Here is a 15,947-nt window from a genome sequence, read left to right as displayed (position 1 = left end):
TATTTTCTTTTTCCCTTTATGTTAAATTGTTGCATGTTTCCCTGGCCCTAGATAGGGAAGGCATGTAACATTTGTCCCACGTACGTTCGCTTGCTCTAAACATATAATGAATGATACAACAGCGCCACCCTGTGACAAGACATGAACACAACACAATAACATGTGGAAATTCTAAAGAATATACATGATTTAAAAAAAACAACACCAAATAGGAGAGCTCAGTCATTCCTACTTTCTAAAAGACAAGACTTTATTTAAAGCAATACATTAATGAATGACTTGTATATGTACTGTCATTGTATATGTACCGTCCTGTTGTTGATGTACTGTTGATGTTCGCATCCTCTATGCTTTCTTCTGTAGACTGGTGTAAGCACTCCTAGAGAGATTTCCCATCTTTGTCGATGTGCTGTGTGTTTTGCGAGGAACCAATCCCAGATCTCCCGTCTTATAGTGAGAAAGATGCGAAGAAGTTTTCTGCAGTGCACCTGGTCTGGAGTTAAATCACACTCAGTAGGTTTACAGTGATACATTCTTATTTTAACACAATTAAGACAATACTCTGATTAAGAATAGCGGCTGATGTCATTTTGGAAGTAAACACAAATTGATTTAAAGGGATAGTTTACCCAAGATTGTGTGGAGTTTGTATGTTCTCTCTGCGTTCGCGTGGGTTTCCTCCGGGTGCTCCGGTTTCCCCCACAGTCCAAAGACATGCGGTACAGGTGAATTGGGTAGGCTAAATTGTCTGTAGTGTTTAAGTGTGTATGTGTGGATGTTTCCCAGACATGGGTTGCGGCTTGAAGGGCATCAGCTGCGTAAATATATGCTGGATAAGTTGGTGGTTCATTCCGCTGTGGAGACCCCGGATTAATAAAGGGACTAAGCCAACAAGAAAATGAAAAATGCTGAAAACCTGTAATGTTTATTTCTATAGCACTTTGACAATGTAGATTGTGTCAAAGCAGCATAACATAGAAGTTCTGGTAAACTGAAAATGTTTCAGTCCAGTTTTCAAGTTCAGTTCAGTTTAGTGTGGTTTCACTGCTGAAAGTCCAAACAGTAAAGATCAAATCTATCGATGCGCAAATCCACAAGTCCCGAACCAAGCAAGCCAGTGGCGACAGCGACGAGGAACAAACCTCACCAATTGATGAAGTGAAGGGGGAAAAAAGCCTTGAGAGAAACCAGGCTCTGTTGGGAACGACCATTTCTTCTCTGGCCAAACTTCATGTGCAGAGCTGCAGTCTAGGCGCGGGAGAACGCTGGACATCCATCGTGGAGAACAGCAGGAGTGAGTAGGTCACCGGCGGATGTTCAGGCTGGCCCACAGGATCAATGCGTAGATTCGTTTGTATTGTGGTTAGGAACATGTTCTCCGCTTCTCCATGACCACCACAGCATCAGCTCAGGATACGGCCTGGTCCAGGATAATGAATATCTTGACATAATTTCTTCACAGGTCTTGGATCGCATCATAATTGCTGCATAATCTCTAGGGACCAAGGGGCCATTGACTTCCATAGTAAGAAAAACAAATACTATAGAACTCAAAGGTTCTAACATTTTTCAAAATAACTTCTTTAGGAAGGAAAGTAACTCAAAGTTTTGGAACCAATTGAGGGTGAAATAAAAATTGAAAATATTAATTTTTGGGTGAACTATCCCTTTAAGACACGTAGCATGCACCTTGAAGCCAGATTAGCTGTAATGTCAGTCAGTTTAGTATGCACCAATCCTGGGTTTATAAGAAGGCAGCTCAGCTTTATCATTCTTTGTTGTACAGTATCTATGCTCCATTCCAGTTTAGAGATTACATAAACAAAATTAACCAATCAGGTGTGAGCAAAGTAACATATCATTGAAGTAAAGCCACTCCCCAAAATTCTTTTACTACAAATTAAAGGTCACCATATCTTAAGCAGGTATCAGTAATCTAATCGTTGACCTTATTCTGAATCAGACAATAATATGATTCTGATTATTTTACAGTATTCCATTTAAGCTCTCTTTTTACATATTGTGGTGCTTAAATATATTTTATAAAATATAAAAACATTTTTACAAATAATAAAATCGTCAGTTTTTAGTGGATTATTTATTATAATTATTTTACATGATCTCTGAAGGCCTACATTATGTCTTAATTCATTAGACATACAGTTGAGTGCAAAATAATTAACCTTCCAGTGAAGATTGTATTCTTATCCAAATATTTCCCAAGTGATGATTTTTAACAGAAGTAAGAAATGTCTGTAATACAGCCCCTATTATAGTTTTTTGAAAATGACTTTTCATGTAGTGTGTAACACAGCCCTAGTGAAGTGAAATATCCAGCTAAGGCCTAAACCTGAAAGTGCAGTCTACAAAATTATTGATTCATTTATTAAAGAGTTGACTCATTGTGCTTCAAATGAATCATCTTAGTAACGAGTCCTTCGATACGAAACTTAAACACCGCCCAATTGTTTCCCAGGCAAACACCGGAAAATTGAAACATGCGGCCCCGCCCACAAACACAGTAACAGATCCCGGTTAAGTCAAGTCATGAAGACGCTGTGCTCAGCTGGATATTACTGAAAGTGTGAGGGGAAAGTGTTATTTTCTCAACCCAAAGATGAAAATGTGAAGAGTCAGTGGTTGAGGTTTATTTTTGCAAAAATACCTCGGCATTATAGCCCAGCCTTGTGCTGTTCCTGTCATGTTTCTGACGAGTGCTTCAGCAATCTACACGCTTACAACAGGGGATTCATCGGCCGTTTGTTAAAGGAAGGATCAGAAAAGACTATTGATGTGTGGGACTTTGTCAGAGCTTGACAGGAACTTTACAGTACACAGTTCATGGATCCGTTTCTTCCTCCATTTCACAAGTGTAAGTAAGTGCGATTAAAATGGCTGCCTTGTTTTCTCTAGCTTGCAAATTATGTATTTAATTGTGTTTTGTTACTTATAACCGCTTGTAGTGTATCTGATTAACTCTTTATATTTTCATATCGCGTCTAACGCCACATTGAAAATGCGATGCGTGCTGCTTTGTTTACTTCAAATGCATTTGTGAGCTCGCGTTCAACTGCTTCTTGTCATTGCTATGGCCACCGTCAGCCTTTCCTACACATGTATGATGGCCAGGGCCGGAGCAAGCTGAACTGCCGCTCTAGGCAGAGAACGATCATGCCGCCCTCAACCCCAATGTGAAAACGAAAGTGACCGGTTATGAAAATTAAGTGAGGTGTCGCGGATCTCTTTTCCAGCGCACTATGTGTGGATATAACTGAGGACGCGCGCGTGCTGAGGGAGGGAGGGAGGGAGGGAGGGAGGGAGGGAGGGAGGGAGGGAGGGAGGGAGGGATGTGTCGCAGACACTGCGCTCTCTATTCTGCCGCCCTATGCGCGAATATAACTGAGGACGTGCGGGTGTCGCGGACCTCAATTCTGCCGCCCTATGCGTGGATATAACTGAGGACTTGTGGGTGCTGATGGAGGTGTCGCTGACGCCGCCCTCTCTGTTCTGTTTTCTATGCGCGAATATATCTGAGGACGCGGGTGGTGAGGAAGGTGTCGCGGACATAACTGAAGATGGGGGTGGTAAGGGAGGTGTCGCTGATGCCACCCTCTCTATACTGCCGCCCTAGGCGGCCGCCTAGGTCGCCTCTATGGACGCGCTGGCCCTGATGATGGCCAATAGTTCAGCTTTTGCTGCTGTGTGGATTAGTACTGATCACTGTTTTTACTTTTGTTTAAGAATAGAGCAATATGCTGGTGTTTAACTGCATTGCTTTAGTGCACTCCTGCATTGGGCTCACACAAATACCTGCCAACATTTGTCCCTGAAAATCCGGGAAAACGGGGGGTTAGGTTCGGGTTTGAGGTGTCTGAATAACACTGTTGAGAACCGGGTACTGTTTAACTGTTTACTGTGGTGTTAGTAACTACTATAAAGTTGAGGTTTTGGGCAGCCGCTGCGATCGGATCCTATCCGCTTGTTAAGTGTGACGCCACGTGAAGCGGCTTCCGGGTCCAAGTGCTCTGTTCAACTGTATGGGGAGACTCATGAAATGGTAATTATAGACATTTACAAAGCGATTTAATACTTTCAAAAATCACGATCGCAATAAAAGTCATCATAAACGAATAATTTCTCAACTCAAGTGAGTGGCGGCTTGGACCCGGAAACAGTATTACATACTTCACCAACACGTCACCACTTAATATGCGGATACAAATGTTGGCGACATGGGGGTTTCACAGACCATACCAAAATGCTGAGGACTGGGGGAGGGGGTGGTTGAAATTACAGGAGTTTTCCAGGATAAATAACAAAATGGGTGGGTGGCTGGAAATGGGAAATGTGTCTGAAATAATGGAGACTTCTGGGAAAAACAGAAGTGCTAACACATACACTGCACTCTGACAACTTCAATATTGTTGTTAAGCCGTGGTGGGCATTTTACTCTGTCTCACGCTGAATGCTGTTGACCAACAGGCTGTCATCAGTCCAATCGGTGCAGATTAGCTTCGCGCTAAGGAGGGGTTTGGAAACAAATGAATCGCTGAACGAATCCCATGGAAGTCGTTGGGCAATTAGGTAACAATAAATGCATATTATAAGACAATAAAAGTGTTTTTTTAACTTGCATGCATATCAGCCTGTTGTTGGAGACCCTTAACGACAAAATATGACCTGTTTAAAGTATAATAGGGGCTCTGTAATAAAATATATTTATGTACTATAACATTTAAATATTGAAAGACTTGAAAGGAATATTTTAATCAATCCTAATCATAATATTGTCTTATTCAGAATAAGGTCAACAATTAGATTAGATACGATTAGATTGATACTTAATTGAACGATTAGATACTTTTCATGTCTTTTTTTCAATCTCATACCTGCAAGTCATGAAATCAGTAAGAGCAGGTCCTTTTCCCAAAGCTGCAGCGCCGTCCAGAACAGCCAGCAGCTTCTGCATCATCTGACTTCGTCTGACGGTGACCTTCAGCTCACAGTCTTCCTCCTCTGGGACGTCCTGTACCCAAACCAGTGTTTACTTCCTCGCCTATGATTAAAATATCAGTATGTATATGTTGAGTCTCACCCTCAAGGCCTCCTTCAAAGCTGCAGCTGCTTCTTCCAGAACCGTGTTTATCTGCGCTCTCATTCTGCTTTCCTCCTCAAGCTCTTTCTTTTGTCTCTCGACTTCAGCTTTGGTTTGGTTCAGGTCTTCTGTAACCGCTGCATGTTTCTTTCTGTAATACAGCGGGAGTAACGCTATTAAAATGCACCCTTGGGTGTATTTAAGGACTGTTTTAGCATCAATAAGAAGAAGGTCAACCTGAGATCCTCAATCTCAGTGCAAACCGCAGAGTGAATGTCCAGCAGCTCCTGGTGATCCTGTTTCAGTTTGGTGCATTTCTCCACTTCAGACTGCATTTGCTTGCACTTTTCTGTCAATTGAAGGACCACCTGGAGAAAGACTTTGACTTTATTTTGCTCTAGGATATAGATATATTAAGAAAAGCAGCTTAAAGTTTCTGTGAAATTAAAATAAGACCAATTCCACCGTTATGAATGTGACATTTGAAGTAAAAATTCTAAACATAAACTCACAGAGAAAGTATATGTTAACTTTATTCATTCATTCATTTTCTTTTCGGCTTAGTCACTTGATAAATCTGGGGTCGCCACAGTGGAATGAACCGCCAACTTATCCAGCATATGTTTTAAGCAGCAGATGCCCTTCCAGCAGCAACCCATCACTGGGAAACCCGTACACACTCATTCACACACATTCATACAATATAGACAATTTTGCTTTCCCAATTCACCTGTACCGCATGTCTTTGGACTGTGGGGGAAACCGGAGTACCCGGAGGAAACCCACACGAACGCAGGGAGAACATGCAAACTCCACACAGAAACGCCAACTGGCCCAGCTTTTTTATATTTTAAATGAGGAAAATAGACATGCGTTATGGATGTGACGAAAAAGGCTAGCGAGTTTACAGTATACAACATACTTGTGTAGAAATTACTCTGTGAATTAAACTGCACAACCCAAAAGATTATAATGCTAATCAAAAGGAAAAGAGTTGGCTCTCTGTAGAACAAAAATGATTGTTTTACATTTTTGCATTTATGAGGTAAAAGCTTTGTTATGGATGTGACAGATATGAAATTGGCACTGTGTCACATTGAAAGACATTTATGAGTATTTTTAAAATACTGTACTGTAAAAGTACTGTAAAATGCTTACACAAATAATGTTGGATTGGTTTTCCTATTTCGGTGAAAACTTAATTTTGCAAGCTTGACATTTGCATGGAATTGCTCATTAGGTGTTTTAGAAGTTAGCATCACTATGTTAGTTTAAAGTATATCTATAAGCTATGGTGCTATAAAACGGACAAAACTTGCATATAGAAAATATAAATATAAAATCAAACTTCTGCCTAAATCAACCCAGGCTCATTCTGATTATGTACCCCTATATTCATATCTGGAGAGCACCAAATACGTCCCAGGAGGCCGTATTTCCACCAGAAGCATACGCTTTCTCAGATCTCAAATTTCTCTCGCAAGTGGCATTTGGTGTTCTCACGTAAATCCCCCAGAGGCCGCTGTCGGCTGACTATCTACTGATTGAACGATCGACTGACCCACCCTCCTCCTTTTCTAAACCCAACCAATAGTGTTTCAGAAAGCACGGATTGACCTGCCCACCGCCTTCCCAAAACCCAACTGACAGTTTTTAAAAAGAAATCTAGAAAAAGGCCTAATTTTTACAATGTTTTCAGATTTTATCACATTCTCACCGTTATTTACTTGTTTATTTTATTTTTTAGCATTTGTTTTCATCTTACCTTCTTTCTAGAACAGTTTTTTACTAGGTTTGATCCCCATTGTCGCGGTCAAATCTGCTCTGTCTGTCAAGTCCACCAATATATTTGACTAGCTAACCAGACAAACTGGTATTAGTGGGAAAGCCGTCCATACAGAGGTAATCGGTCAGCTGGTAAGTGCGAAAAAGAACGGTGTCATACTGCTCCGTAACACTTTTTAAAGTGTTTTTAAACACATTTTAAAGATGAAATGCAGCCATGCGTCGTTCTGGCTCCATAATTTGCGATCTCCAGAAATGTACTGTATATAGGGCTACGTTTTCAGATTGAGCCATAAATGGATAAACATTTTTTGTGACACCACCTCACACTTAAGTTTTTCATAAAATCTTCTAGCCTATCAAATCCTCTATGTTGTCCTCTATATGCGTGAGAAGGACGTTGAAATGTACACAACAGCCTTTGGTGGATTTACGACAAATGACACATGTGGGACAATGTGTATGGGATCAAATTTCCGCCTGAAGAATTGCAGTCGCGGATTTTTAAAAAATGTATACGAGTAAATCCAAAGGTTGACATGACGTGTAAAATAATAATGCCCAAAAGCGAAAACTAAATGCACAATAAGAAACAACGAGGTCGCGTCCCAAAAGATAATGAGCGTAAATCTAAAAAAATCAACATTTTTCTCTGCTTATATTATGAATGTTTTGTGTGCTTACGATCTTTCCCCCTTCACTCTTGTTCCCACATTCTGCGCTTGCGTTTCCAAAAGATGCAATTCAAGATTCATTTAAATCCCGGGCGGTCTTCATTATTGGTCCACTAGTCAAGATTGATAGTTGCTCCTCCAGCCAATCAGACGGCAGGGGAGTTTACCATAGACACATGTCAGTGATCGTGGGGGATTAATATTGATATTAAATACAGTTATACTGTCTTATCTTTTGGAAATGCAGGCGCAGAATGTGGGAACAAGAGCAAAGGGGAAAAGACCGCAAGCACACAAAAATTCAAATATGATTGGATATTGTCTTTTAATTTTTAATTCACGCTCATTATCTTTCAATACATGACCTCGTTGTTTCTGACTGTACGTTCAATTTTCGTTTTTGCACTTTATAATTTTACACACGATGACAATCTTTAGATATATGCTTTTTATTTTCTATTCACGACCGCGATACTTTAGCCGGGAATTTGATCTTGTAAATGTGCCCCAGTAACATAATTGTGATTGTCAAAAATCTACATGCGTTCACAAAAACTGAAAAAAGCACACCTAGCCCTGGGTACATATTTCTCGGTTCTCAAAAATGTAGCCCTGGGCACATATCTCCAATGAGTCTGGGTTGGAAATATTTGTAACCAAATTGCAAACAATGTTAGAAATGCAACTCTTACAAAAACCTGCAATATGATATTCAAACAGAGATGGCAATAGTCCGTACTGCACTTTTAAATAAATGCACGAAATTAAAGATTGTATAAAGTATAAATTGGCAACCTTTTGATTGGCAACACTCTTCTTGGTTATTTCGTGCAGCAGTGGTTCTGTAATGTCGTTCTCTCTTTTGAGTTGCCTTTCTCTTGCTCGTAGGGCATCGTTCTCCTTCAGCAGCTTTTTGGTTTTCTCTGAGAGCTGCTGTAGTTGTGCCGTCACCGAGAGATTCTCCTGCATAGCCCTCAGTGTCATCTCGGGCATCTTCTCGTCTGAAACCCGGCGAAATTCAGCTGCTACAGCGGCAACATGTTGCAGCATTTCTTTCTTGAGTCTGTAGCAACAAATAAGTTCAAATGAATAAAATGAAATATTTATGTTTTTTAAAATAAATTTGATTTGACCCAGTTATTCGATGTAACTATATAAACCAACAAACCTCATCAGGCATATTTAGAGCAAGAATCAATCCATGTGTCATGATCACCAATAATCAAGCAGTTGCAGGTCGCTGGAGAACTACAATTCGGCCACTGAACCGAACTACAACTCCCAGAACTTTTTGCTCTCATCAGTCCTGCCACAGCTGACAGTCATTTGGACAGACACGCACATCTAAAACTCATGGTCATTGATTATCTGGAGTATTTAAACCACTCACTTTTTCATTCACATTGCTGAGTCTTGTTTCCACAATCTTTACAAAGCATTTTTCCCTGTTTGTCTTGCTGTGTTTTGATCCTTGTCTTGCTTACCATTTTGATTCTTTGCCGCCTAGCCTGATAATTTGCCTGACTACATATTTTGCAACCCAGGCTCATTCTGAAAATGTACCGCTATATAGGTTTTTTTTTCCCAGAGATGGGTTGCGTCTGGAAGGGCATCCGCTGTGTAAAAACTTGCTGGAAAAGTTGGCGGTTCATTCCGCTGTGGCGACCCCGGATTAATAAAGGGACTAAGCTGACAAGAAAATGAATGAATGAATATGGATTTCTGGAGAGCGCCAAATACGTCCCAGGAACTACGTTTTCCTATTTCGCGAATCCACCAGAGGCTGCTGTGTATGCTTTTTCAGATCTTAAATTTCTCTCGTGAGTGCCATTCAGGCCTGCTGTTCTTGTGTAAATCCACTAGAGGTCGCTGTTGACGAACTGACCAACTGACTGTCTGACTGACTGTTCGACTGACCCACCCTCCTCCTTCCCTAAACCCAACCAATAGTGTTTTCAAAAGCACAGATTGACCCGCCCACCTTCCTAAATCCAACCGACAGTTTGAAAAGCAATCCAGAAAGAGGAAAGCACTGGCCTGATCCCTTTTCCCAGATTTTTAACACATTCTCAACCTGTTATTTACTTCTTCTTCTTTTTTTTTTTTTTTTGGCTTCTGCTTTTGTCTTACCTGCTTTCTGGAACCGTTCTTCGCCAGACTCGAACCCTGTTGTTGTGATCAACACCTTTCTGCCTCCGTTTCTGCCTATGTTTGTTTGTTTTTTTTCATTAAATGACAATGAAACATTATTTAATTCAACCAATGTTATTAGAAACATTAAAGTAGACATTTAGGATGCCTCTTATGTCTATAAAATCATTTTTATGCATTTAATTTGATAATGAGAGATCTTATCTTTTACTTAAATAAGGTTAACTTAAAAGATAAAATGTTTTTTTGTTGTTGTTAACTGCACATATATAAATACATATTTAAATAAAATATTGTGTTCATCAATATTACATTTAATAAATTGAATTATTGTATTATTTTGTTTAACATTTAATTAACAAGCATAACTAAATCCTTTAACAAAAGCATTGGTCATTGTTAGTTTGTGTCAGTTAAAGCGTCCACTATTGTAGCATTCATGTATTCATTTTTCTTCAGCTTAGTCCCTTATTTATCAAGGGTCACCACAGCGGAATGAACCACCAATTATCCCAGCATATGTTTTACATGGCGCATGACTGGGATACACCCATACACTCTCATTCACACACACACTCATACACTACGGCTGTTTTTGTGTACCTAATTAACCTAAAGTGCATGTCTTTGGGGGAAATCGGAGCACCTAGAAAAAATCCACGCCAACACGGGGAGAACATGCAAACTCCACACAGAAATGCTAACTGGTCCAGCCTGGACTCGAATCAGTGACCTTCTTGCTGTGAGGCAACAGTGATAACCACTGAGCCACCGTGTAACATTACTCTAATTTTGTTGACACATTAGTTAAAATACAGTTTAAATTATCCATGTTACATTTTCCAAACTAATAGTACCAGTAAATTATGCTTAAGTACATGCAATAACCCTTAAAACATACTCTAATCTTAGCACATGCTGTTATTCAAATTACTCACCACTTAAATGTGCAATTACACTGTAATGTGCAATTATAAAACAAGTGTAACCATTTTCGACTGTTTATTACAGAAATGTCCACATATTTTAAACTATAAACAACGAGAACCTCTTTTTGAATGCAGCACTATACATATATACCAAGCAGCAGATCCACTTGTTTACTGAACAACTGCCTCTTTGTAAAGCCTTACATTGCAGCCATTCATTGAAAAGGATCATAAATGGAAACTGTCTCCTGACTGACATGTATGTAATTTATAAAGTCCTGGGTTGAATAATCGACTGTATTTTTGTATATGAAAACATCTCCCAAAGCTTTGATATCTGATCCATTTACATTTGCGGATTTAGCAGGTGCTTTTATTTAAAGTGACTTACAAGTTAGGATAAATGAAGCACTTCAAATCATACAGTAAACCCTCTCTCTCTCTCTCTCTTTCTCTCTCTCTCTCTCTCTCTCTCTCTCTATATATATATATATATATATGTACTCACTGGCCACTTTATTAGGTACACCTTATTATTACTAGGTTAGACACACTTTTGCCTTCAGGACTGCCCTAATCCTTTGTGACATACATTCAACAAGGTACTGGAAATATTCCTCAGAGATTTTGGTCTGCATTGACATGATAGCATCACGCAGTTGTTGCAGATTTGTCGGCTGCACATCCATAATGTGAATCTCCTGTTTCACCACATTCCAAAGGTGCTCTAGTTAGTTAGTTAATTTATATAGCACATTTTTTGCAACAGAACGTTGCCCAAAGTGCTGAACACAATCAATACTAAATTAAAACAAAACCTACATCACATACATAACAATTAAAACATAAGGCAAACCCCTCAACATTAAAAAGGCTCAAATGCTAAAGAACAAAGATGGAGTATCAAATGCTTTTTAAAAACAGATAGAGTTAGAGCGTGTCTAATGGGGTGGAAGCCCGTTCCAGAGTTTTGGTGCGATATTAGCAAAAGCTCAATCCCCACTTCGTTTACACTGGGACCTTGGTAAGAATAAACTGATCAGAAGACCTTAGTGACCTACCAGGATTATACACATGTAGGAGATCGGATAAGTAAGGTAGTGCCAGATCATTTAAGGATTTAAAAACAACAATTAATAGTTTAAATTCAATCAGCCAGCCTAGAGAGGAAAGAACTGGGGATATGTGCACACACTTGCAAATCCCTGTCAGAAGTCTCGCAGCTGCATTTTGTACTAATTGCAATCTATTCAGGGCATTTTGACTAAAACCCACATATAGAGAATTTCAATAGTCAAGTCTTCCCAAAATAAAAGCATGGATCACCTTCTCAAGGTCATTAAAAGAGAGAAATGATTTCACTTTTGCCACAAGTCGTGGATGGTATTTGACCACAGCCAGGTCTTAACCTCCACCTGGCTCTTTCGATTGAGTTCTGGTGACTATGGAGGCCATTTGTGTGCAGTGAACTGTCATGTTCAAGAAACCAGTCTGAGATGATTAGCGCTTTATAACTTGGTGCGTTATCCTGCTGGAAGTAGCCATGAGAAGATGAGTGCACAGTGGTCAAAAAGGGATGGACATGGTCAGCAACAATACTCAGGTAGGCTCTGGCGTTGACACGATGCTCAATTGGTACTAATAGGCCCAAAGTGTGCCAAGAAAATATCCCCCACACCATTACACCACCACCAGCAGTCTGAACTGTTGATACAGGGCAGGATGGATCCATTCTATTTTATGTTGTTGATGCCAAATCCTGACCCTACCATCCGAATGTCGCATCAGACTCATCAGACCAGACAACGTTTTTTCAATCTTCAAAATCACTTAAATCACCTTTCTTCCCCATTCTGAGGTTCAGTTTGAACTGCAGCAGATCGTCGTGAACATGTCCACATGCCTGAATGCATTGAGTTGCTGCCATGTGATTGGCTGATTAGAAATTTGCGTTTACAAGCAGTTGGACAGGTGTACCTACTAAAAGTGGCCGATGACTAAAGTTACTAAATGTACAAGTCTAATCCATGCATATGGAGCGAAAGTGTGTCCTACATGTGGTTTGTCCAGCCCACTGACCTGTGCGGAAAACACCAAGAATTGCAGTATGCGGTGTGAACATGCTCACCTGTCATTGTCCAGTACAGCTTTTTTCTCCAGATTATAGATTTCAGCTTGATGATCCTCTTTTTGCTTTCGAAGTTGCTCTTCCAAAGACCTGCGTTCAGCTATAAGCGTCTCTCTCTGTGTAGAAAACTCCTCCAAAGATGCTAGTTTACCAGCTGAACACAAAAAGGTAAACACATTTTAATGAGCAATCTGAAAATTCGATCTGTCATTTTGAATTATAATAATCGCTTAAAAGATTTTAGTTCACCCCAAAATGAAAATTCTATCATCATTTACTTATCCTTAACTTGTCTCAAACTTTTTTTAGTTCCCTTTTTTTATTGAACACAAAAGAAGATATTTTGAAAATTGCCAGAAATCAGTAGCTGTTGACTTTTTTTTGTTTTTCCTACAATGAATGTTTAGTGTCTATTTCCAACATTCTTCAAAATATCTTTTGTGTTCGACAGAAAAAAAAAGAAACTGAAATGTTTGGAACAACTTCATGATGGGTAAATATATGAGTATATTTAATTTTTTCATCTCTTTAATGTCAACTGATATGCTTTACTTTCATTCACTGTTTATATTGTACTGTATATTTGCAGATATGTAACTGTGCACAATCTTGTACCAAGTGTCATATTCTCAGATGTGTATTTTTCCTTATTTTCCTGGAGTTCACGTCTAAGCAGGCTCAGCTGTGACTCAAAGGACTCTCTCTCCGCCTCTTGGGCTTGCTGGTGTCTTGATAATGTTTCCGCCAGATCATTCAGCTTATCCTCTTTCTTAGCCAATGTGCGTTTCAGGAACAGAACGATGTCTTTCTTCTCTTTCTCCACATTATTGATCTTAGAGGACAAGTCCTTTTCTTGAACCTCCAATTCATCACATTTAAGCTGGTATCTATGAGGAAAAAAGACAAGCCCACGATTCTTATATTAGGCAAGTGTTTCCTGTTGAGGCTATGATGACATATTTGGTGAAGTATGTTACCTGGTTAATTATTAACACGAGATATAATCCAAAGTCTATTTCATATGTTTCCTCAAAGGCACCGATATGAGCTACGAATAACCTAAATACTGTTTAGCTGAATTCTAATTTTCTGATTTAATAATGATGGCATAGCTTTTATTTAAAAAAAATTATATATATACCGAAACTTCATTCAAGTTTGTCAAATCGACATCATGAGGTGAGTGTTTTCTAGAAAATGTACCCATTGCTTTTGGTTAACTACTATGGTAGGATATATGTGCAAATGCGTTTTGTTTATGGGCAGTTTTGCTTTCAGATATTGAACAATCTTGACAATCTCTGAGTAAAAACTATTATATAATATGAACAACCAGGTAACATGAACAACCAGTGGTTATGATAACTTGCTAGACTAGACTCCCACCTTTCCAGTCGCTCCTCCAAATCGCGTATCTGAGCCCGATAAAACTTCTTGTCACTCTCCGTTAATTCTTCGGCGTTTTTCTGCTCTGTCTCCTCCATATTTCCCGTTTTAATTGCTTGATCTCGGTTCTTTTTTCCATTCTTTTTGGGAGGCATTAGACTTTCGTGCACTTTAAACGACACAGTGTGAGAAGTAAAAACTTTGGACAACGCAATTGTTTCTTGTTGCCATGGATGTGTGTTCTGGGCGCTGTGTCACTCGCTGCGCAGAGACGTGCGCGAGAGTTTGCTTTTTCACAGACTTGAACTTATTAAGTTTAACTTATTAAATTGATAAAATGCTGTATGCTAAAGTCATTTGGCTTCTAATGCATCCGACGACTTCTTAACCATGCTCCAGATTTCGGAAAGAAATACGCAAAATAGGCTAACATATGTTGGAACAAGCTTTATGGTAAATATATTTGTTTATGCACACAGCTTTTCTTTTTAATATTTAATATGTTTGCAGACCCGTAGCCAGCCTGGTGAAAGGGGAGGTTCTTTTTTTTCTCAAACAGTGGACCTCTTTGTACTTATTCGACTTATTTTTTTATTAAATTATGACATTTATACTGCATTTTAGTGGTATTTTAAGCACCATTTAAGCTGGATTACTTGTCGGATAGTCACCATAACCACATTTTTGTAATGTACTACCAAATATATTTCCAAAAGATTTATAATAAAGAAATATAAATTAAAAACATAATTTTTTATATACGAATTTAATACATCATATATCATACATCAAATGTCATTAGATACAAATATGAATCTGTTAAAGTTTTAAATTATAAACTAGCCATATTGTCATTTATTAGGCAAATAACAAACTGTCAAGCACATTCAACTTTTCAGAATTTGGCCCTTTAAATAATAAAAATGTAAACATAATAATAATAGTAATTATGTAGATCTTTAAAATTTGTCTAGCCTCTCCTTTAAAAAGTACATTTGGAAATCCATGGATAACAACAACAATGGCCAAATTAGAATTTAAATTCATTTTAGTATGGGCAGCTTTAAGGGCCGAGATTTAGAACAAAAAAATCTTACCTTCATTTAAAACAATACAGTAGTGAAAGTTGATGTCACTTACGTCAGATTGTCTGTTTTCTTGCACAGCTGGTTGTTGGACTCATGAAAAACTATTGTTTGCATTGACCAAAACGGATTAGCTAAAGTCACACCAAATTGACAGCCAACAGAGGATTCTGTTTGGTCTTAATGATTTTTTCAATGGGTTATTTTCACCAATTTTGATGGCATAGCAGTCAAAATAGGACAGTATATATAAGGCAGATTCTGGACCTGTGTCAGTAAAGGTTCTTCTGATGTTTGTTTGTGTGTGTGTTTGTGTGTGTGTGTGTGTGTGTGTGTGTGTGTGTATATATATATATATATATATATATATATATATATATATATATATATATATATATATATATATATATATATATATATATATATATATATATATATACAACAGTTCTGTCTGGTTCTCGAATCTGATTGGCTGATAGCCGTGATATATTTAAGTAATATCAGCACCCATACAGCCTCTTTACCGTTTGTGTATTACTCCACCCACATACAGCCAGCAAAAAGCAGACACTACAGATCTAAAGTTTAAAAGATGCTTGCTCAGATGTCCTCTTTACATTAAGGATAAACATTATTATTTTAATAAATGTTAATTTACCCAACCCAATTTTTTTGTAGCATCACTCTGAAAATAAAACTGTCTAAAACTTTTTT

The 15,947-nt window shown here is 38.6% G+C and overlaps 2 protein-coding genes across 3 annotated transcripts in view; one reads left to right on the top strand and one right to left on the bottom strand.

Moving 5' to 3' along the window:
- Positions 1-229: 229 nt before the first annotated feature.
- cfap157 (cilia and flagella associated protein 157) lies at positions 230-14,385 on the bottom strand. Its single transcript, NM_001110168.1, is given in 8 exon segments — positions 230-493; positions 4,890-5,026; positions 5,096-5,246; positions 5,333-5,463; positions 8,350-8,617; positions 12,763-12,916; positions 13,378-13,649; positions 14,149-14,385. Coding segments are annotated over 8 exon segments (1,416 nt in total). The 5' UTR covers positions 14,304-14,385; the 3' UTR covers positions 230-345.
- Positions 13,712-15,947, top strand: part of sh2d3cb (SH2 domain containing 3Cb) — a 30,604-nt gene continuing 28,368 nt past the window's right edge. The window contains 1 exon segment of one of the 2 annotated variants that reach the window (NM_201076.1): positions 13,712-13,941. In NM_201076.1, the coding sequence (NP_957370.1) occupies positions 13,937-13,941 (5 nt within the window). In that variant the 5' untranslated portion in view covers positions 13,712-13,936. 2 annotated transcript variants of the gene reach the window in all.

This window comes from Danio rerio, chromosome 5 (genome assembly GCF_052040795.2).
Source record: "Danio rerio strain M-AB ecotype USA chromosome 5, GRCz13ab, whole genome shotgun sequence".
NCBI lineage: Eukaryota > Metazoa > Chordata > Actinopteri > Cypriniformes > Danionidae > Danio > Danio rerio.
The sequence above is the reverse complement of the archived record's forward strand: the minus strand, read 5'-3'. Positions and strand labels throughout refer to the sequence as shown.